The following is a 23,518-nucleotide window of genomic DNA, read 5'->3' on the forward strand; positions in this document are numbered from 1 at the left end:
ATTGCAGACTAACTAATGATTTCATGCCTTTTCCCTGACTTTACTGGTGCTTTGAGTGAAGAAGGCAAGGACTATATAGAACACTCAGCTCGTCTCCGTCCTCTCTAGGAGCTCTGCAGCAGGATCCGGGGACATCTGAGCACCAGATGCTTTTCTTGGCCATTGCCACTGTTTTGTAGGGAATGAATAGGCTTAGTGGAACATTCCTCATTGTTCTCACTTTAAGACACTGAGAACAATGACCTGGAAGAGGGCTGAAGGGTAATGTATGAGAGGAAGGGGACTGCGTGTGGACTTAGGAAGAAAGATGGTGTTATTTGGTCATTCTTTACTTTTGAAGTGATAGTCATGCTGGGGGAGTATATTGTGTTTAGTTCTGAAGTTTTGGCATAAATAGAGGAATGATGTTATAGTATTGCCTTCTCTCCCAGTGAGTATAGCCTTTCATTTTAGATATCTTAAAGCAGGGGACTAGACCTGGCGGGTGAGGACCTGGCAGGTAAAGAAATACACATGAACTGAGAGAGTCTAGGTTGCCACATCTTCTGATTTTTTAAAAGAAGCTGGATGTCTAGATTTTTATATGAAATATTCCAACTTTTAAATGTTAGCAACTAGTTTAAATTAAAAACAAAACATTGAGCCAAACCCTAAAGGTAGTGGTCAGTCGATGTAATAGAAAAGAAGGCACGAAGCCAAGAGTCTCTCAACTATAGGTACCTGCTAATGCCTCTTGGAAAAATTGGCCATTAATTTCTGCTTCAAGTGGAGAGCTATATTCTGTACTTACTATGTGCAGAGGTAGCATGACCATTAAATCTGAGATAGCTATCATAGCATTAATAGAAGGAGTATTGGCTGGGGAGACACAGGATCTGGTCCTGGCCCAACGATTTCATTCTGGGCCCAAATTTCCCTCTTGATGAAAGAGTGACTTGTAATCCTATGGGCCCCTAAGGAACACTGTTGCTTTAACATTCCATTATTACATGATATATTATGTGATCTCTCAGGTATGGGAATAGACTGTGTGTTGAGATTCTTTTATCCTAAGGAATATCACGCCGTATTATGCACCAAGTGTGGGTTCTTTGGTTTTCCACATCACCCCTTGCCTGTTGGAAATCGTTGGACTTTGCCTTGCTCACCACGTGTTGGTCCTTCCTCTTGGGTGACAGATCCGGTGGAAATACATGATAGTGGACGAAGGCCACCGGATGAAGAATCACCACTGCAAGCTGACTCAGGTCCTCAACACTCACTACGTGGCCCCCAGGAGGATCCTCTTGACTGGGACCCCACTGCAGAATAAGCTCCCGGAGCTCTGGGCCCTCCTCAACTTCCTCCTCCCCACAATTTTTAAGAGCTGCAGCACGTTCGAACAGTGGTTTAATGCTCCGTTTGCCATGACTGGAGAAAGGGTACTGGTGTAACTCTTGTTTTTTCTACTGCGTGACAATGAAATGAAATGAAAGGACCTAAAGCTGAGACCTAGAGGGCCGCAGAAAACCCACACGGTGCTTTACAGTGTTGCTTACTTTATGAAGCTTGTCATGGATGGATATGTTCTCATTCCAGGGTTATTTCCCCATCCTAATCAAATGGGTCTAGTGATGGGTCTAGGATCCTAGGATCTAGGATCTAGATGGAACTAGGATCTAAGGCATCCTAAATCCTTTGTCTTTCACCAACCTGTTAACCAGGCCACCAGACAATGTTCCCGACGGGTGGAGTGCTATGGGCCACAGGGAGGATGAATGTAGAGATCTTTGTTGAATCAATTTAACCAGATCAGTTCAATCAACTGAATACAAACCTTAAAACAAGTATTTCCTTGTTACAAATTTAGGTTTCCCTTTAAACTATTTCCACATAAAGAGTTTGTGTGTTTACACTAATTTTCTGTACACATTTTTGCAGATTTTAGTGTGAGCCTCAGTTTTGTGTGTACATCACTACTCCTCAAATCCTGGAGTAGCCATTTTCAAATTTCTTATTATCATCCCTTCCACTACGTAGCTTCTCTTATAGCTCATTTATGAAAGGGAGACATGGGCCATTGCAAGAAAAGAAATGGGTACCTGTCCTTTTGATTAGTAGTTTCTTAAGTATAAAAATAAAAAGTCTCTTAGAATCCTTTAGGGAAATTTATGTTGGAACTATTTGGCCCTTTAATTTTGAGATACGTTATAGGTACATTTGCCTTTTATCAGTAATTAATTGGCTTGCCCATTTGCAGAAAGTAATGTCAATCAACTCTGCCCCCTAGAGGTCAATAGAGGAAGGTGAAAGAGAAAGCAGAGGATGTCTAAGAATGACTAAACTTGGAACAAGATCAGGGCAGAGAGTAGGAAGAGTAAGATAGAGGGGCTTAGAAACCCACCAATATAAACTAGAGCGGCTCTCGTTCTTCTTTTCATGTTCAAGTCTTGTTCCCTTGGTGTGTTTCTGCATCCGAAACAATCAAAGTTAAGAGCCTAACTTAATGCTTCAACTTTAAGTAAGCACATTAACTACTGCCCCTTTATTCATGTTCTGACTCAGTCTTTAGTCAGCCTTTATTGCAATCATATCCCATAAAATTCTGAACCGTTAACACTGCTGATCTAAAACTCGTGGCTCTGGGCCCTCTTTCACAGAGCTCAGCATTAAGACAAAGACGTCCATTTAGAGACCGTTTTATTACCAGCTAGTAGACAGGTGGGAAGAGAATTCTGAGGTGTACATGACGGGTATAAACCTGGCCTTGAAGCACATAAAATTTCAATTGTATATTGAAATGAATAATAAACGTAACATAAAGCGTATTACATGAAGCATCCTTTAAAAAAATCAAATTCATCTAAGTTTCTCTTATAGGTGGACTTAAATGAAGAAGAAACCATATTGATCATCAGGCGTCTGCATAAGGTGTTGAGGCCATTTTTACTGAGGAGACTGAAGAAAGAAGTTGAATCCCAGCTTCCAGAAAAAGTATGTTGCAAATTCAAAAGTTGTGGTTTCTTCCTCTGCCAATATATTTGAAGTACGTCCTTCAATGCTCAATATATTGAAGATCGAATATCTGAAATTGTGTTTCTCAAACAGCAGGCTTGTATTTTAGTTACGGGTATCTTGGAAATATCTTAAAGTACTTTTTTGGTTTGATAGAAGTGAGAGGATTTAGTATAGAGAGAAAAGGGAAATTTTAGCATTTTCAGCCTGGTTTCCAAAAGCTTTGGGACAGATTTTATAAAATTACCAGATTCATTGAGTCTCATCACATTTTAACTTTAACTCACATTAACTTAACATTACATTTTAACTTAGTTTTTTTTTCCTTAAGTTCCTAACTTCATTGAGTTCACTCTTGCAGGCGCCACTGAAATGTTCTGTTTGGGAGACAAAGAAGGATATGAGATTGGGACTAGTATCATTATCAAAGGGCATAGTAAACATTTGCCAGGTTTCCCGGAAATTTATTTAATATTTGTTGCTTGTGATGTCACTGTTCTGATAGTGAATAAAATATAGAGTTCCTGCAAATTAGACACATCATCTAATTATTCTTAGACATGGTTTTTGTCCTGCACCATAAAGATTAAGTTCCTGTGAACATTTTAAGCAAATATTTTTCAGATTGGTTTTTGGACACTACCTTTTCAGTGCCCTAGAATGTCTTTTCAACCCTTACCTCCACATATTTTGGTTGGATTTAGGTATTAATTTAGTATGTTTCTGATCCTATTTTGGAACCACAAACATTTGAGTTTTAAGTTTTATTCTCTTACAGATAGATTGTTTGGCATTGTATGCTATTTGTTGCATGAGATATTTTGATTTGAGTTTTCTCTTTGGATGAGCCAATTCTGAAATGTGTATTTTGTATCATTGTGTTTTTCTGTGTAATGACTCTATTTTTTTGGACAGATTGGTTCATCCTGTTCATTTTTAAGTGGGAGTTGGCAAGATGGTGTACAAAGTTGATCACTTTGCTGAGAGAGAATTTTGTTCCCTAATCCCCTATTCATTAACAATTGGAAAAAAATTAAAAATAAACATGGTTCTTATACCATGCTTATCCCAGCAAAAGCCTAAATATTTAAGTATTTTATTTTGCTAGTGAATACATCTTGGAGATTGGATGCTGTTGCTATTTCTTTGACGTCCTGTGGACTTGGCTTCTTTGGGTAACCCCCTTTCTATTCAATATGGACCTTAGTTGCTGAATAGATCAAATGGGAATGGGTACAGTGGACATGTGGGTACAGTGGACAGTCGCCTTGAACTACTTCCCAACATACTGTTACTGAGATCCCACAAGCTGTAAAAATGGAACGTTAAAGATTTTGATTTGTCCCACACTTCCTTTTGTTTCTTTACAAGAGTTATAAAAGGTAATTAACTGAAGTCCTTCATTTATTCATTCCATAAAACCTCCTAATTCTTGTTTACTTATTTCCAGGACTGGCTAAGATAGATAGGTTTTTAGAAACACATTACAAGTTGAAAGTATGCCCCGTTTTAAGAAAGTCCATTATATAAAAATCCAAACTTTTGCGGCACAAGGATTGTGGGGTGATCAGTTATACCACAAAGGAGTTCTTTGCTTTACTAAAATATTTATTTCCCAGTTCTTTCTACAAGAAAGCTTCCTGAGTATTGAGAAATTTTAAAAAATTAAGATTAGATTTTCAAGGGCATGTTTCCTTCACAAAGTACACTTCAACTCTTTAATACCCACAGTATTATATTTGAGGTGTGTTAAATACCTTGTACAGTAGCCCCCCTTGTCCATGGTTTCAGTTACCCACAGTCAACCGTTGTCTGAAAATATTAAATAGAAAATTCCAGAAATAAACATTCGTAAGTTTTAAGTTGCACACCTTTCTGAGTAGTGTGATGAAATCTTACGCCATCCTGCCTAGGTCCAGAATCATCCCTTTGTCCAGCATATCCACACTGTATACGCTACCCACCCATTAATCACTTAGTAGGCGCCTTGGTCATCAGATCAACTGTTGTGGTGTCACAGGGCATGTGTTCAAGTAACCCTTATTTTACTTCATAATGGCCCCAAAGTCCAAGAGTAGTGACGCTGGCAATTTGGATATGCCAAAGAGAAGTTATTGTTGTTAATCTCTTACTGTGCCTAATTTATGAATTAAACGTTATCATAGGTATGTATGTATAGGAAAAAACATTATACAGAGGGTTTGGTACTATCTGTGTTTTCGGGCATCCACTGGGGGTCTTGGAACGTATCCCCCGCGGATAAAAGGGATTACTATATGTGATATGTTATCTGTGGATAGACTCCTTTTTCCTGGAGGCAACTCAGTGGAGTGGAAATCCTGGGCTCTGCCCGTCACAGTGGACATGGGTCCCACTGCATTCACTGTCTCTTACTAACTATGTGAACTTGGCAGGTCAGTTAGCCCAGAGGGTCTCAATGTTCTCATCAGTGAACTGGAGAGTAAATGATGCCTGCTTCCTAGAATTGTTGAGCCAATCAAATGAATGTAGTACTCCTAATACTTTGCCTGGCACGTGGTAAGCGCTCAACTAGCAACAGCTGCTACTACCACATTCCTTATTTTCTATTCACGTTGCTGTTTCTGTTATTAATAAAGAGTCCCACTTTCCTGTTCACTTCAACTTTTTTGTCACTATTTCTTGTCCTTGCACTTTCCGTCGCCCTTCCCCAGCTCTCTCCTCATAAACCTTTCAAGGTCCCTTAGGGGAACAAATCATTTTGCATGTGTATGTGGCCCTTGTTGACTTGGTTTGGCCAGTATTCATTCTCTACTTTTTCTGCCTTGTCAGGATTTTTTTACCTGCGGAAAATTGGCCATTTAAGTGTCATCCTTCAGAGTAAGGAGCTTTCTTTGGCCACCATCTGCCTATAGCCACACATAACAACGTGTATGTCTTTCTCAGCCTGTATAAAGAATCTAGAAAGGAATTATTGCTGATGTTAGGAAAAGGCTAAATATTTCATAGTAGTAATTCTCTAAAATTTTAATGAAAAAGAATCAGGGAAGTGGTTTTCCATTTTATTTTTTAATTTACATATAATAAAATTCACTTGTTTTCTTGTAGAATACTGTGAGTTTTGACAAATGCATAGTTATGTTACCCACATGCATAATCAAAATACAGAACAATTCTACCTCGTTTTCCCCAGAAATTCCCTAGTGCTGTCGCTTTTAAATCAAACCCTGCCTCTACCGTTAACCTCACGCAACCACAAATCTGTTCATCATCCCTATGGCTTTGCCTTTTGCAGAATGTCTTATGAATGGAATCAGACAGTATGTCTCATCAGACCTCTTACACTGGGTTTCTTTCACTCAGTCTAATGTATTTGAGATACATCCGAGTTGTTGCATGTATTAGTAGCTGGTTCATTTTATTGTGGAATAGTATTCTACTAGATGGATGCACCGTAGTTTGCTTATCCATTTAGTTGAGGGACATTGGGTTGTTTCTAGTTTTTGATGATTATGGAGAAATCTGCTATAAACATTCGTGCATAGGTTTTTGTGTGAACATCGGTTTTCATTTCACTTAAGTAAATAGGAATGGGATTGCTTGGTCATATGGTAAACGAGTCCACAACGTTGTAAGAATCTTCTGAATTATTTTCTAAACTCCCTGAACCATTTTGTAGTCCCATCAGCCATGAATGAGCATTTCAGTTCCTCCATATTCTCCTCAATCCTTGGCATTGTCAGTTTTTAACATTGTTAGCCATTTCAATAATTGGGTACTGGTATCCTGTAACTTGAGTTTGCATTTCTCTAACGTCTAATGACGGTAGGCATCTTTTCATGAGCTTATCTGGCATCCGTCTGTCTTCTTTGATGACGCAGTGCTCAAATCTTTTGCCTATATTTTTGGGATTGTTTCTTTTCTTATTTTTGAGTTTTAAGATAGTTTGTATTTTTAAGAGTTTTTCTGTCAGCCTGGCACCAGTAGTTCTGTTCAGTACAGCTGGGGTGATCTCAGGAATCTGCACGTCCTCAAATGAAACTAAAGCAGACATCTAAGGGCCACAGTTGGTAAATGCAGCTCTACTTCATAGAAAAATTTGTTTTAATGAATGAGTATTTAATAAAAATTATTTTTAATCAATGAGTATTTAATAATTCAAGGCATCTAGAGAAATGCCTACTGAGCAAGGGAAATGTACTGTCCTCACCTCCCCCAGGGCCACCACCAAGCTCCTGGCATAAAGTCCATTCCTGATACTCAGGAAGGAACAGCAATTCATAGAAAAGGGATTACGTAAAACCTAACGTAAGCTACATAAAAACAGATTTTTTGATTTAGCTCCCATTTGAGGTTGTCTGTGCTCACTCTCCTTTGTTAATTCATATAATCAAGAACCAACTGTACTTTGGCAATTGGCTGTATATATCTTGATGTCTAAATAAGCTAAAATATGTATACAATGTCTGAGATTAACTAGAGGTTGGCCTACCTAAAATCGATCCTGATTTTGATATAATCTGTGTAAAACAACAACAGAGCTTTGTTTTGATGGGCAACTGTATATACTCATTGTATAAAAATTTGGAACGCTTGATATAATTAATCATTACTTTGTTCCTCTCTCTTGCCATAGATTCCAGAGCCTGAAACTTCCATAACTTTAACCTTATTGTTTGGAAATCTCAATTCACAAAGTGGTAATATATCCAACACAGTAGTCTCAGGTGTATTGTTGCAATAATACATCCTTTTGGAGGGAAATTATAAGTGAATAATAGTTCTCAGGCAGAAACCTATGAACAAAGCTTGAATACTTCTACAGGGTTTTAGGGAGGAGAGTCTGGGCCAATATAATCACCCGATTTGGCTCCTTGAAGGGACCAATTTGATCATTCACTAACATAGGAATTCTTAGGAGATAATTATCATGTACACGAGGTTGTCGTCACCTCAGTTTCACATATAATTTGAACACAGATAGGCCCAGTGGCTCTCATAAGCCTGACGTTGGGAGAATCATCGCTATTGAAGAGTCAGAGATTTCATTTCCTGCAGCACCAGCACATTTTGAGGAACCTTCAAATCCATGCTCTAATCAGGTGCCATCACAGTTTTTAGGGGTGAACTCAGACTCAACAGAGTTTAAGATGCTGTGATTGTGATAGAAACCCCTCTTGCCTCGTCACTGTCAGTCTGCATGTCTCTTAGAATTGTTGGTCTGTCCTTTTCTTCATACATAGCTCTGATTGCTTGCTCTGTGCCCTGCACTGCACTCAGGCCAGGGTGGGAGGTGTGAGAGCTATGCCAGAAATAGGAGGCGTGGTGTGAGAGGTCCACAGCCTTGCTGTGAAGATAAAGTTTATGTACTCTGAACAATGTCATCACAGTGAAAGGCAACGTCATCACACCCCCTGGAATGAGTGATCCAGACATGTAAGTGCATTAGGGCAGGGGGCTGCAGAGCCCACACTCGGGTGTATGTGTGTGTGGGGGGGTACTGTTCACTAGTAATCCACTGGGGTGCAGAAAGAAGAGTTTAAAACTTGCATTTTATTAATGTTTCTCTTAAAAGTAAAAAAAATTAAGTTTTACTGCTATTTAACATACAGATTGACACTGGTACCCATGTGGTATGTATGCACGTGGGAAAGTCAACCACGTGCCCGGGTTAGACTGTGTAGGCTATCCCAAGGGGGGAGCGTGTGAGGGGTGATGGGGAGCACCATCACCCGGGCACTGGTCAGTCCGTTCACCCTCACTGCCTGCTTCATTCACTTTCTGCCTATGGCGAGGCATTGAGGCTTTCCCTGTACCCAGGATTTAGGAGGATCTGATTTTAACTAACCTAACACTCCCAGCCCCCAGAACGGATGAAGGGCTTAAAAAGATTCTGCGAAGTATTGCAGGATGAAAGCAAGATGAATAACGTAAGCCTAGGTGAACAGTGGGGGAAAAGACAGTCCCCCGGCTTCTCTTATTCCTATGATGGGTTTTCATCAGCCACATCATAGAGGAATCGGGCTGGAATTGGCTAAAATAATCAGACGTCATCAAATTGGCCCCTTGAGATACTACTATAAATCAGTTGCCCTTAACATTGACCCATGCCCTAAAAGTAACTTGTATCTACAGACATTAGTATTAGCACATGCATATAACTTGTAAATAAATATATGGGCATGCACGATAAGAGAATGCCATCAGAAGAGCTTAAGGACCACTTCTTTGGGGGGAATGCAAGGGGAAACTGACACTGGCTGATGCAGTGATTGCAGAAGATCTTCAAAAGAGCTCTCAAGGTAGAGTGGGATTTAGAAAGAAGGCTAAGATGCCCCTCTCCCCAGGCCTGCAGAAAAGTACAAAACAAACAAAATAGCTTTGAGCTGTTTGGGAAGGAGCAGAGGGCAAACAAGTATATTGTTGTGGGGGCCGGCCGGTGGCCTAGCGGTTAATTTCCTGCACTCCCCTTCACTGGCCCAGGGTTCACCGGTTTGGGTCCCAGGCGCGGACCTATGCACCGCTTACCAAGCTATGCTGTGGCAGCATCCGACGTATAAAGTAGAGGAAGATGGGCACAGATATTAGCTCAGCCAGTCTTCCTCAGCAAAAAAGAGGAGGATTGGCAGTGGATGTTGATTTTGATCCTGTGCATCGAACCAGCTTCTGGTCTCCCCTGATGGTACCAGGGAGGAGGGTTAGGGGCACTTCCCCTTCCTGGCCAGCTGTCGGATCCTTGGGCTGAGCTCTCCTCTCTGCTGACCTGACTGCTGTGGGGATGTTTGGTATTCCCGTCGGCATGGTATCACCATGTGTGCCTCCTGCTTCCCAAACTCCCTTACCTCCAGTGCTTAGCCATAGCTAACTGACGGAAGGGGGTTGAGGATTCTGACCCTCATTCTGGATCTGCCATCCCTAAAGCACTTAAAAACAAGCATCAGGGGACTGGCCCAGTGGTGTAGTGGCTAAGTTTGCACACTCTACTTGGGCAGCCTGGGGTTCGCAGGTTCAGATCGTGGGCCCGGACCTAGCACCACTCATCAAGCCTAGCTGTGGCGGCATCCCATGTATAAAATAGAGGGACAGGCACAGATGTTAGCTCAGCAACAATCTTCCTCAAGCAAAAAGAGGAAGCTTGATAACAGATGTTAGCCCAGGGCCAATCAAATACTCACCAAAAAAAAAAAAAGGCAAGCATCAGCTGTCTCTTCCACATTCAGGAAGGTGTGAACAAACTGGCCGGCAGGGAAGCCCGGGTGAAGGTGAACATCAGGGCAGAATTGGGAAGCCTGACCGTCTCCTTGGTCATCCTTAGCAGCGAGCTTAAAAGAGTGGACACTGTTTCCATCCTAACTGCACCGTTAAATAGCTGTAGCATTTTGAGCCAGTTGCTTAACCTTTCTGATGCTCGGATTCCTTATCTATCAGATGCCGGCACTAAACGTAACTCTCTCCTAGAGCTCGCGGGTGGTTAAATGAGAGAAGGCACATAAAGCACTTCTGCAAGGAGGCCGGTCCATAGAAAGTGCTCATTAATATTAGGGCTGGATGTCATTTTTATCATCATACTTGTTACAGTATGATGTTGTTCAACATTTTTCTTCACCATGATCAAATGTTGCTGAGAGTTAACAGCTCTTGAAAAAGTCGCAGTGCTTGAAAAATATGACATGATCAGGTATCTAAAACACAAAGTCTATATTAAGCGCATCCTTATTTATTAAGCTTGGAGATTTTTTTTTTCCTCCCTGGCCAAGGATGTCATTAAAAACTAAAACACGTTTTATGGTAGGTCACTTGCTTGCCTTATCTTTTCTGCAAAAGAGCCAGCCTTTCTCTGATCTGATGTGGTGCACCAAAAGTGGCAAAAGACTATTAATTGCGGTTCCATCTGGCCTGACAGCTTCCATCTAAAGCAACAATTGAATGAATATTCAACTCCTCTTCATCTGTGACCTCCTCGCCCTGGCCCTCAGAGCTGAAAATAACCTGATCATTTTTAATCAGTTTATTAAACATTAGGCAGCTTGCTGATTTACTTTTAATCACATTCTGCAGATTTCTAGGCATTAATCTGACGTTTATTGTGAAAATTGCACATTTGTATTCTGGGGATTTTTTTTAATAAAGAAAAACAATAATAGGAAATAATCAAGGCAGATTTTAGGCATTAGGAGCATACTGGAAGTATAGCAGGTGTGTACTGAGCCACGGGCATGTGAATTCCCCTTAACTGTTTTAAATTGGGTTTTTTCAGTATTTCAAATGGAAGCACACAGGGCCCTGCCTTCTTTAGGTGGCCATAAAGTTGAGTCCAATTGTGGATTAATTCCTCTGCTCAACTTATTGTCCTCTCTAGGTAGTATCCTCTCGTCTCTGAAAAGCAGAGGTTAATGACAATCAGCTGAGGGCTGTTATAAACCTCATTTTAGGACTAGTATTGGCAGTAGCCACATATGACCGTTTAAGAAATATTTTACAAAGAAAATCGTAGGATATTAGCCAGTTGCTGTTTTTCCTAAAACTGTTCCGTTCATGTGAAAGGGGGTATAGTTGGGAAGCAGAGAAATTATTAAAATTATACTTTATATTGAACACCTTTGAATCTGAATAGTTTGCAAGCTGTTCTCTCTCTCAAATATGGAACAAATCAAGAAATTTCAGAAGCATGACCCTAGCCTCAATTACACATAAGCTTTTCGAGGTCCCTCCGTTGTAATGGTACCTTTAGCAATGATGACTGTGGTGTCTTCCACCGCCCCCATCCCATCCCCCATTCCATAGATCCAGGTGGAGAAACAGAAGTAGCTTCCTGATTCCAAGAGTGCCACCAACAGCCGCATCTCAACAGTCTTCTTAGAACAGGCATCTTCTCTCTCCTGCACTTACCTACTTACTCTTCTTTTTTCCCAGGTCGAATATGTGATCAAGTGCGACATGTCAGCTCTGCAGAAGATTCTGTATCGCCATATGCAAGCCAAAGGGATTCTCCTCACAGATGGTTCTGAGAAAGATAAGAAGGTACGTTGTGGAAGGTGATGCAACTCAAGCTGCCATCGTGTGTCTTCTCGTGGCCGTGACATCGAACACTCCTGGGAAGATCCCTACTAATGCTGATTTGTTCAAGCAAATTACTGGGCCTTTTTTGTAGCTATTGTAGGTGCCAGAGGAAATCTCCTAGCCTCAATTGCAAACTGCACTGGGGCAGGAAGAAGGAAGGAGTATGTTCCTATCACCAAAATAGTTAGCTCTGCTCATGTCAGTTCTGCAGAAGATATAGTCCACCTAAATGTGGGGTGGCATTTTAGGTTTCAAGATCCAGTTTCACTCCCTGGCCATCTGTTCTGTGCTCCTGACTTCCCAGAATCCTAGGGAATAGACAGTCATCTCACAAAGCCATCAACTTGACGTAATTCCCTCCTGTAGGATAAGTTAGTCACAGAAGGATGTTATGTCTAACTCAGAAACTGCTATACAATAAGACGGGCTTTGGACCACAAGATGTGCAGGTTACTGAGAAGACTTTGGCCCTTCCTATTGAAGCCTACTTTCTTAAAATTGGAAATATCTGATGGATTAGTAATCTGTCCTATTTTGACTCTCTTTGCTTGATCTTAGGGCAAAGGGGGTGCTAAGACACTTATGAACACTATCATGCAGCTGAGAAAAATCTGCAATCACCCATACATGTTTCAGCACATTGAGGTGAGTCTGCATTCTCTGTTTTGATCCTGATCCTGTTTGCACTATTCCTACTAATTCTACTTAAAAAACAAAACAAAATAAAACAAAACAGGGTTAAAACGTGTATGGAAGTTGAAATGACATGGTCTGATAGCTCGATGAGCAAAATTAACAAACATGAATTTTGTGGTTATGGATTCTCCTTGGCACCAAGCACTGAGCATCTGGAATTTGATAAGCAGGAATTGAAGGCAGTGAGAATATGTTGTAAGCTATGGCTCATTGTGGGGGTTGGGGAAGTACTGCAAATTGCCTTGTTATGGTAGGAGCTCTCAAATTGAAGATAATGATGAATGCATCCAGCTTCCTCAGAAGGATGCTGCAAAAAATATTAAGATAATATATTTATACCTGTTGAAGAGAAAGATATTCTTGAAATATTTTCTCTGTAAAAGTCACTGACTTTAGTCTGTTACTTATATTTGTATTGTCCCTTTCTGGCTTCTGTCATGACAATGTAAATCCAGGCTTTTTATCCCGATGCTCTGGTCTCAAGAAAGCTATTTTTAGAGGAGAGGACATTTTCTGCCCTGTTTGCTACATGTGAATGAGTTTCCTAAATTGATAGAGTTTCACCCCAGTAGGAGCAATTGACCTGAGCAGGAAGGGAAAGGAGCCCGACGTGGAGCCTCCATTTTTCAATGTTGCTGCTGATGCATGTGGTCCTGGTAGCAATGATTTGCCAGCATTGTGCCCGCTTTCCACAGCGCATGAGCAGGAGGCCTGGGGCCAGTCACTCCAGGACTCCGGTGTCGGCACCAGTTTATTAGAAAATAAATAAATAGAAGGTTCTCGCAAATTAAAATTTAATAATCACAGTATAAAATTGAGTCGAAATATTCTCTTTGGAGACTGTTTTTTTCTCCCTTATTTTTGGTAATTGTGTTGTTAGGTAAGAGTATTTATTGCACACCGTCTCCCTAGATTGAGTCTTGTCCCAGCCATGGGGGGAATTCAAATGACTCCTGGCTTCAAGTCCACAGGGAAGAGTATTTAGAGACTGAAAAGCCCTACATCTAAGTAAAATGACAACGGCAGCAAAACTGAGGAAAAAAGGAAGAAAAAAAAATGAGACCATATCCCAGGCCACTTTGCAACTGTGACCTGGTGTAAGTCGCTCAGCATCTCCAAACTTCCCTGTACTTGGGATGGTAACAGTTATACGACTAGCAGGAGGATAAACTTTTACAAAAATAACATATGAAGCATCTTGTAAACGGATAACGTGTTAAATGGATGTAATGTATCAGTGAATTTGTAGGGGGCTGTATGTTGGGCTGGGGGAGCCAAAAAACAGTCTAATGATGACAATGCTTGGGGTCATGTCAGGTTAACCTGTCACCCACCATCTCATTTTTCCTAAAAACAGTTTTAAGATATTTACTCTGCTAATATAGAAGAGTTTGAGGGCTTAGAAATTATGAAAATTGTCAATCTTACTTCATTTTGGTCATCAAACAAAAATGAACCTTTGGAACATGCTAGGCCACGTCAGGACGGAGGATGATGCCTCCTGTCCTCAGGCTTCTGTCTCGAGCACTGATGGGGGCGAGGAGGGATTGTAAAAGGAGCTGAGTTTAAGTAACATGCCCTCCATTGCACCTTTCAAGTAGTAGTTAGTAGAAAGACTCTGATTTGCAATTTTTTTTAACATAAAATCTTGCAGGAGTGTCCTCCTAGAATTGAGACCCACAGTTCCTGGCAAATGTATTACAGCTATGGATCGGAGACAGGATGTGCCTTTTGCCTTTCTCTCTGTTTTATTTGCTCACACAATCTTTGTTCCTGCTGAATCGTACCAGAGGTCCAGTCTCTCAGCTGAGCTCACTGCTTCCCCAGGGACCTTCAAACCAGAGAAATGAAGACCATGTTTTGAAAATGATGCTGACACCTAGTCTTATCACCATCCACTGACACATATCACCTCTTTGGTTTTTACAACTCTGCTTAGAGATAGGGATGGAACCTTAGGATCTTGGCAGGAACAGCAGCCTGTGGAGAGAGAAGGCGTGGCTCTTGGAGTCAGAGTGGGGTTTTTGGCCATTGTCCATGGGTGTTAATTTTGCCACAGGGCAGTATTCTCAGGGGCTGGGGTCTACCGTACATGATGAGTATATCTGGGAGGAGAGCCCAAAGGGAGAGCGCTGGTCCCCTTGGAGGAAAAGCTTTGGTGCTCGGGGAAGGAAGGGAAGCAGAAAAGGGAGACAGCTGGTGGCTAATGTGGAAGTGTGACCTGCTGTCCTTCCCCACAGATGGTCTCCCTTTCCATGAAGGGAGAATGGGAAAATCACATGGAGAACACTAATTTATTTCTTCCACAGAATCAGTGAGGAGGGGATTATGTGATTAAGTTCTGTGTTTTAAAAGTGGAAGCTGGATACCTGCAGGAGTGGTGTACATTAAGGGCTTTATTTATTTATTTTCTTTTTGCTGAGGAGGATTGGCCCTGAGCTAATATCTGTTGCCAGTCTTCCTCTATTTTGTATGTGAGCCACCATCACAGCATGGCCACTGATAGACAAGTGGTGTAGGTCCATGCCCAAGAACTGAACCTGGGCCAGTGAAGCACAGTGCACCAAACTTAACCACTAGGCCACTGGGACTGGCCCTAAGAGCCTTATTTTTAACAGAGAAAAGCAAACATGGAGGGATGTTAGAATTTCACTAAAGTAAGATTTGCAATAGAATACATAGTCACCCTTTTACTGTTAAGTATTTCCTCGGTATATTCATGTGTACCTGTTCATCCTGATTTGCTTATGTTAAGCTCTTCCTCTAATCTAGACTGTAAGCCCCTTGTGGGTAGACACTTCAGGTGTTTCTGGATCCCCAGTACCTGCCTCCCTGGGCCCTGGGCCGGTAGACACTTGATCACTGTTCAATGAGAGAGCTAACACTATTATCTCCGTATGAGCGTCTAGAAACTTGCAGAAACTCACAGGATGCGTTTCTGGTGGAACAAAAGTCTGAATTCAAAGACACTGAGTTTCTGGTTCATCCTTTAACAAGTATTTCCTTCCTTACTTATGATTTTGTTTAACTATACTCTGGAAATAGATAGGATGACTTCGTTAAAAGAGTAATCATTAAGTTAGTAATTACAGATCTGTTGTTTTTTTTTTTTTAATCATTTTCTTCTTCTCTCTTTTAAAGGAATCCTTCGCTGAACACCTGGGCTATTCAAATGGGGTCATCAATGGGTAAATCTTAAAATTTTTTTCCTGCCAAAAAATAGTTTGTTGGTCCTAAATGTTTCTTTCTATAGTGTTTTGTGTCACACAAATACATATGCCAGTCTCCTCAGCCCGCCTCTCTCCTCAGCAGCAGGTACAAAAGTTGTTAACTAAAACGATATCAGCGTTCTCTCGTAGTTTCCCAGCATAAATTGCTACATGCCTTGAGCAAGTGGCTATTCAAAGGACATAGATCTCATTTAATAGACTTGATAGCGCCCGGGTGCTCTAAAAATGTTTTGAAACTTCACAGTGTTGTTCCTTACAACCAATGGTGTAGCTTGGGCTCAAAGAGAATTTCGTATTAAATTTCAAGTTGATATTTAACATTAATGTGCATGAGAGGAAATGTCTCATCTGCTATAAATATATATGACTTTACAGTAATCTGTTGGAGTACGGTCTGTATAAGAAATGATTTGCATCAGCAATGGACGTTGAAGAGAATCAGGCCTTGCAACAAGAACAATAAAGAACCTTGCATTAACAGGAAGTCTGTTTTGCTTGTTCTGCCCCAGGGAAAATTTGTTATTAGGAGATGGGGTCCCTCTTGGATCCCAAGGGCAGACTGTGCCATTGGGCTAAGAACCAGGAACTGGAACCCATCCAGAACCGGTGCCATTAGGCTCTCCTGCCTCTCTGTGCCTCTCTTTCCTCTGGGTCCTGCGGTCACTCTTGGTGCCACCAGGTTGGCCAGGGTCACCTATTGAAAACATGGCCCTGGGGAGTGTTTAGGGGACAGTTCTCAGAGCAGGAGATGGACATTGGGAAGACAAACACTTGAAAGTGTGTCTGGGAGAAAGAACACATACCATGTCATCCAGTCAGCTACCAGCTGACCCATTGCAGTGTTCTGGACTGCACGTGGACTGGCGAGTTTTCCCAATAATATCAACCCTACCATTAAGTTTTAATAATATAACACATTCTTATTGATAAAAGAGGAAACTGGCGTATTGTGGAGGAAACAAGGCCCCACTTTAGCTCACTGACACTCTTCTCCATCTGACAGCAGTATACGCTACCGTCATGTCTTTGACTTGACCTGCCAGGCCTCTTAGCCTCTCCCCAATCCGTTGTTACACAGTGTACGTGGTAATCTTCTAAAAAGATATGTCAGATCTTGCCACTCCCTTGTTAAAACCCATCAATGGTGTTCTATTGCACCTCAAACTAAAATATTCAGTGTGGCTAATGGAGCCCAACAGGATCTGCCCCCATCCCTACCCTCTAGCTCTGCCCTCATATTTCCCCCTCACTGTGTTTAAGACACACACCAGTTTTTCAATTCCTCCAACACACCAGGCTCTTTTATTCCTCAGGGCCTTTGCACATACTCTTTCCACTTCCTGGAATCTCCTCCTCTCCACTCCCAAGCCCTCCTTCTTCACCTGGCTGCCTTCTGCTCATTATTTCAGGTTTTAGCTAAACTGTTCTCTCTTCAGCAAGGTTACCCCTGGCACACCAAACCAGTGGCTGGCAAGTTTTTTTCTGTAAAACAGATCTCAAATATTTTCACCTTTGCGGGCCAAAAAGTCTCTGTCGCACTGACTGAACTTTGACCTTGTAGCGGGAAAGCAGCCATACACAAAACTCATAGAAATCAGCGAGCATGGCTGTGTTCCAAGAAACCTTTATTTACAAAAACAGGCAGCAGGCCAGGGCTGAAGTTGGCCAGAGTCTGCTGTACTCTAAAGAAGATGTCACATGTTGCTATGAGTTTTCTCATCGTAACTTGCTATTTTTCTTTTTAGTACTTAGCATAATTCATAATGACCCATTTTGAAGGCAGGGTTCTGTCTTGCTCATCAATATACGCAAGCCTAGCACTGTGCTTGGCAATAGTAGATGCTAAATAAGTATTTGAATGAATCTTAAGTGCCCTAAATTAATAATTTTATATACTTAATAAGTAGACATTTAAGGAAATACAACACATACATATATATGTGTGTATGAGAGAGAGAGAGGCAGAGAGAATTAAGAGAGAGAGACAGGGAGTGAAAGTATTAGGAACATGAAAGGGTTTCCTTTTCTTTCTAGAATTTGTCGTTGTCCCTAGCATATATAATGCACTCTTTAATGGTTTAGCATAAATATATTTTCTTTTCCCTTAAATATTCTCATTGCTTTGGAGTGGCTTTTCGTTCATTCATTCATCCATTCCACAGTTCCTTATTGAATGTTCGCTAGGCACAAGGCGCCGTCCAGGAAGCAAAGCTACGCTGGCTCCTTCGAGAAGACAGCAGTAATACTGTCTTCTTGTTTTGCATTTTCGGGTTCAGGGCTGAGCTGTATCGGGCCTCAGGAAAGTTTGAGCTACTTGATCGTATTCTGCCCAAATTGAGAGCGACTAATCACCGCGTGCTGCTTTTCTGCCAGATGACGTCTCTCATGACCATCATGGAGGACTATTTTGCCTTCCGGAACTTCCTCTACCTGCGCCTTGATGGTAAGTGCAGAAGGACTTAGGCTCGGAAACCAGCTGCTGAGAGGGCGGGGATGATGGGTGCTGAGATCCAATGTCAGAGGAACAGGAGGGATGAAATGTTGGAGAATTAACCAGCAGGGTGGGGTGCAGCTTCTCTAGATAGCGAATTTTTTTTTTTTTTTTGGCTGAGGAAGATTCGCCCTGAGCTAACATCTGTTGCCAGTGTTCTTTTTGCTTGAGGAAGATTGTCACTAAGCTAACATCCATGCCAATCTTCCTCTATTTTGTATGTGGACCACCATCACAGTGTGGCTTGATGAGCAACATGTAGGTCTTTGCGTGGGATCTGAACCCTCAAACCCTGGGGTGCTGAAGCAGAGTACGTGAGTGTAACCACTACCCCACTGGGCTGGCCTCCCCCATAAAATATTTTGATAAGCCTTTAGTTTTTTTCTGTAGGGCATATTTTAAGGTGATAAAGGCTATGTCTCCATTCTTCAGTAACAATATAATAGTTCACTTAAGATAATATTTAATTATCATTACAGCTTCTCTCTTTTTCTAAATAGAACATATCTGCATGTTCGTTAAGAGACAGGGCTTCATTGTTTCCTGGATTTTGCAAACTGTGTAAAATATTTGCCTGATTTTAAGAGTGATATTTAAATACCGTGTCCTAAAAAATTCATAAGAAAATATGGACGAAAGAAAATAAGAATTTAGAGATACTTCCTAAATAACTGTATGATTTAGATACCAGTCCTAATATTTTAGAGATTAAAGGTATCAAAGTTTTCATGCCATCGGTGAGACAACACTTCCTAGGAGAGGTAAACAGGAGTAGGAGCGAATTTCAGCCGGGATGGTTTGAGTCCCTGGATCCAGAAAAGGCAGTGTTACTAAGGCCAATTTTTATCTAATGCAATATTCAAGTTATTGTTAAATGGGAAACTTAAAGTTTATGTTCCATTGAAAGGTTTTGTTTTATTTTCAATCCAATGTTTTGTCCCCCTTTTGCCATTAATTAAATATAACTGGATATATACCAACCTCAGACTTGCCATATATTCTCTGACTTGAGTTTTTAAGTGAATTCTCTGTATGGTTTACCTCTTAGGGTATTATTAATTATACCTTCTGACAGACTTGATTTTTTAATATCTTGTTACCTTTCCCCTCCAAAGCCACCGAAAGCAGATGAATGGTTAAGTAAATGTTAATTTTGAATTTGTGACACAGTTATCTCATCCACAGTCTGTCTCTTTAGGCAAATCTCCTGTATTGTGTCTTGTCCTTTGACCTGATCCTTCCCTCGCTCTGTGAGGGGAATGTTCCAGGGCTCCTTCAACACTCTTGGTGTAAAGGCAAGCCCTCCCTCTCTGCTGCTCAGGTGAAGGGTGCCAGCTCTTCTTTCCCCTGGATTCACAGCCCCCAACAGGTGCTCCACGTAACTATTGTTTACTACTTTGAAGCATTTTGTTTTGCATCTCAGCTCTCTGAGGATTTCAGCCTTGGGATATTTGAGCCTGTGAAACTGGCAAGAAGTGATTTCCTTGAAACAAATCTCTCTCCTGTTCTCTTGCCAGCTAGAGAGAGTTATCTTTTATAGTCCGTTGGTTGCTGGCCTTATTGTTATTAATAATAATAGTCATACGTGCTAGCATTTATGGAATAGCTACTACATGTGGGATTCCAGGCAAAGCACTTCGAGTGCATTATTAATTTAACTTTCTCAACAAACGGGCTACTCTTATCCCCTTTTTCCAAGAGACGAATATGATCCCCATTGAACAGGTGAGAGAACAAAGGTTTAGAGAGATGAGTTAAGGTACCAAAGGTTACACATGGAGTAAATGGTGAGACCAGATTCTGAGTTAGATCTCTCTGATTCTGAATTAGTTTAGAGTCAGTTTTAGCAGATCCAGCAAGATACAGCAGCCCCTCTCTGAAAACGCAGGCTGCTTCCCTAGCGACAGCATTTTAAGAATGATTTTGAACTTAGTCAAAATTTTTTAATTGCTTGAATTAATTGAAAACGACCAGGCACGAGATACCAGATGAACAAGCCACTCCCTGTTCCTGCTATCAATGCCCTTACCATGAGGTTGGAGGAGACGACAAATAAGCAAGTTCCAGAAAGTGTTACAGATGGCATTGAGAAGGCTCTGTAGTCTTCGAAACAGCAGCCATTTGGTTTGAGGTTGGAGAGAATTGACGGGCAAACCATCGATAGACACATGGATAAATGAAGACACACACTTCCAACTGCATCACCCTAGAGCCACCCGCCTTTAACCCAGTTGTTAAAATGACTTCAGATGTTCATTGTCAAATTTGCTGTCTCAGATTTTTGACCTCAGGGAGAAAACCACTTGATGACAGCTAAGCACATTGTTCCTGCAAAGATTATGGTTGCATGAATGGATTTAGCTACTATTTCATTATAGTCTTTGTTTTCACTGGAAATGATTTTTGAGTGAAAGCAAGTGGTAAAGTTACATCCCAGTAGACAAAATTTTCCAAAAGCAGCAGAAACTAAGTTAAAATTAGTAATCATGAAAGCCTGGCAGTGTGTTCCTTCTGGCAAATTTTGCAATTTTCAACACAATTGCCCCTGCTGTTAATTGGGCTCTTGGTGACGTTCTGCATCAAAGTCTAAAAGAACATGGAACTGACGTTCATACTGAGCATGCGCAATCCTGTGCCACCTGCAGGATAAGCCCTGACATGCTAGTTTGAATCTCCCTGAGCAATATCCCAAAGGTTGCTGCTGATCAGCCAAGATCTTGACTAAGGGAAATGGAAATCCAGCAAATTCTGAACCTGGTAATAAGAAATGCCACAGCTTTGCATGAGAAATGATTTCATCGTTTTCCTCTGGCTTTAAAACTTTGTCAAGTTCCCAGATATTTATAGAGTTTAAATCCACACTAGATATATGGTCAATCTAGTTCCTTGAGGTATCTGGCATAGGGCCAGAAAACTCCTTTGACCAAATAATTTTGATTTTCCCTTTGTTTTGTCGAAAACAAAATACTGCTTTATTTTGCATTTAGGGTTATTTCATCCCAAGTAGGCATATCCTCTACTTCGTTTTATTTGTATCTTAAAGGATGTGATCATTAACTGACCATTTTCCAGTGGATCAGAACTGAACTTCAACCCTCAGAGTAGACAGAGGCACAGTCTTTGTACCCTGCTGTCAGAAAACAGATAGCATTATCTCTAGGAACTCCTTCTTTCCCCATTTTAGAAGCATTTTTTTTTTTTTTTTTTTGGTTTCTATGGCTTTTCCTTCAGTGTAAGACAGAGGGTAAAATATGTGAACCATGACTCCACGTGAGTAATCGTTTTTTAAAAACCATTGCAGCTGGAAAGATGATGTAGCGAAAAGGTTCCTGACAGAACGGAACGTATCTTCCATTAGCCTCCAGAACAAATAGTTCACCATGATCTCAGAAGGCACACTCTGAAAATAAAAGAAGGAAATCCACATGTTTCAAATCTCACTCAGCAAAGCACATTTAATGCCGCTTCCCAAAAACCTGAATTCTTAGCTTTCCTTGTAGAATTTGACTGGGTCGCTAAACTTGAAATCTAATTTAGAAAGTAAAATGAGCTCTAAAGAACGTTGCTTCATTAAATAAAGAGCACCCCAGCAGCCCCTCCTTGTTCCTAATTCTCATTTGCTGTATGCAAGGAATTTTTTTTCCCTCCTCAGGAGGGTACTTATTCTTTTTATTAATACGAAAAACAGATTCCCCCCATGTTTGGGAACTTGACTCCCATAGTAACTTGATTCCATTAGCTGTAGTCACTTCAGTGTTTTAATCCTTTGAAAAAAATTGCTGGTATATTTTCATCCTGAAAAGAGAACGCCGTGTAAAAATAATGTTTGTATAGCGAGCAGTTAGGGACTATCATGTAAAATGCATCTGTGTTTCCCAACAGCCGAGAGCCTTTTTCAAAACTGTGGGGCTACAATTTTATGGTGAAATGTGTTCAGATGGAATATGGTAGATATTTTTCCCTTCCACAATACAGTTCATGAAATGGCTACGTAAATACATTACAAACACATAGGATGTGATTGAGCGGCTGATTGGGGATGCAAGTATGGGTGCCTCTGTGCCCTAACTGTGAACGTCATGCTCTGGGCTTTGGTTCTCTTTGTTTATTCCCTGTTTCTTCAGACGCCACAGGGTGAGCCATTGCCAGGTGTATTGCACGCTGCTCTCTTTGAACTCAACAGAGCAGAATGTCAGCATGAGATGCAGACTAGGAGATTCCTTCTTTTTTTTTTGAATTATTGTGGTTTCAAGTCTTATCAACAAGAATAAAAATATTCCATTCACATTCTCTGTTTTTACCGGCCAGTTCATGCTAGGTAGCAATCCAAGTGGTAAAATGTAGCAGAAATCGATTTCCCTTTTGTTTCTATTCTCTTGGCGTAAACAAGTCCTCACTCTAATGCCTGTTGGCAAAGTTCCTTTAAGCCGTTGTAATAATCTTTTTAGGCACGTGTGTGTAGGTCGGTGGAGTTTTAAAAGTTATTTGATGTTTTAAAGCACAGAAATAAATCCAGAAAATGTTTTCACTAAGTTTTAGATTAGCATACGAATGTTATAGTTTGTAAAGTTGCAAAGGTGCCCACTCAGCAATGTTTAAATTTTTCTAGCATTTTGGAACGACGGGTAGCAGACAGTGTTCCTCCTTGATTTAAGAAAAGTCTCTATCTCTCTATTTTCTTTTTAATTGCAAAATGTTCAAAGTTCCCTTCAAACGTACAGAAACCTCGGGACATTACCAATGCTAAGGGGAGTCTGAGTGTATTTTCTGAAGGAAGCAGGCCTTTTTGTCTCGCTCTGTGCCATTTTCAGACAGGAGTTAATTGGCAAATTTATTTTTTTATCCCCTCAGGCACCACCAAGTCTGAAGATCGTGCTGCTTTGCTGAAGAAATTCAACGAACCCGGGTCCCAGTATTTCATTTTCTTGCTGAGCACAAGAGCTGGAGGCCTCGGCTTAAACCTTCAGGCGGCTGATACCGTGGTCATCTTTGACAGCGACTGGAACCCTCATCAGGTCTGCATCTCTCTGACTTAGGTGCCCAGGCCTCCCTTCTGGAGAGGAACTAA

The 23,518-nt window shown here is 41.0% G+C and overlaps 1 protein-coding gene across 6 annotated transcripts in view; it reads left to right on the forward strand.

Annotated features, from left to right (window-relative positions):
- SMARCA2 (SWI/SNF related BAF chromatin remodeling complex subunit ATPase 2) overlaps nt 1–23,518 on the forward strand; it is a 166,781-nt gene that overhangs the window by 66,549 nt on the left and 76,714 nt on the right. For all 6 annotated transcript variants that reach the window (XM_044756940.2, XM_070495812.1, XM_070495813.1 and 3 more), the window contains exons 18-24: nt 1,179–1,421; nt 2,860–2,973; nt 11,887–11,994; nt 12,592–12,678; nt 15,871–15,917; nt 18,236–18,402; nt 23,302–23,465. In XM_044756940.2, the coding sequence (XP_044612875.2) occupies nt 1,179–1,421; nt 2,860–2,973; nt 11,887–11,994; nt 12,592–12,678; nt 15,871–15,917; nt 18,236–18,402; nt 23,302–23,465 (930 nt within the window). The remainder of the gene's footprint in view (nt 1–1,178; nt 1,422–2,859; nt 2,974–11,886; nt 11,995–12,591; nt 12,679–15,870; nt 15,918–18,235; nt 18,403–23,301; nt 23,466–23,518) is intronic.

The sequence above is a fragment of the Equus asinus genome, chromosome 23 (assembly GCF_041296235.1).
Source record: "Equus asinus isolate D_3611 breed Donkey chromosome 23, EquAss-T2T_v2, whole genome shotgun sequence".
NCBI lineage: Eukaryota > Metazoa > Chordata > Mammalia > Perissodactyla > Equidae > Equus > Equus asinus.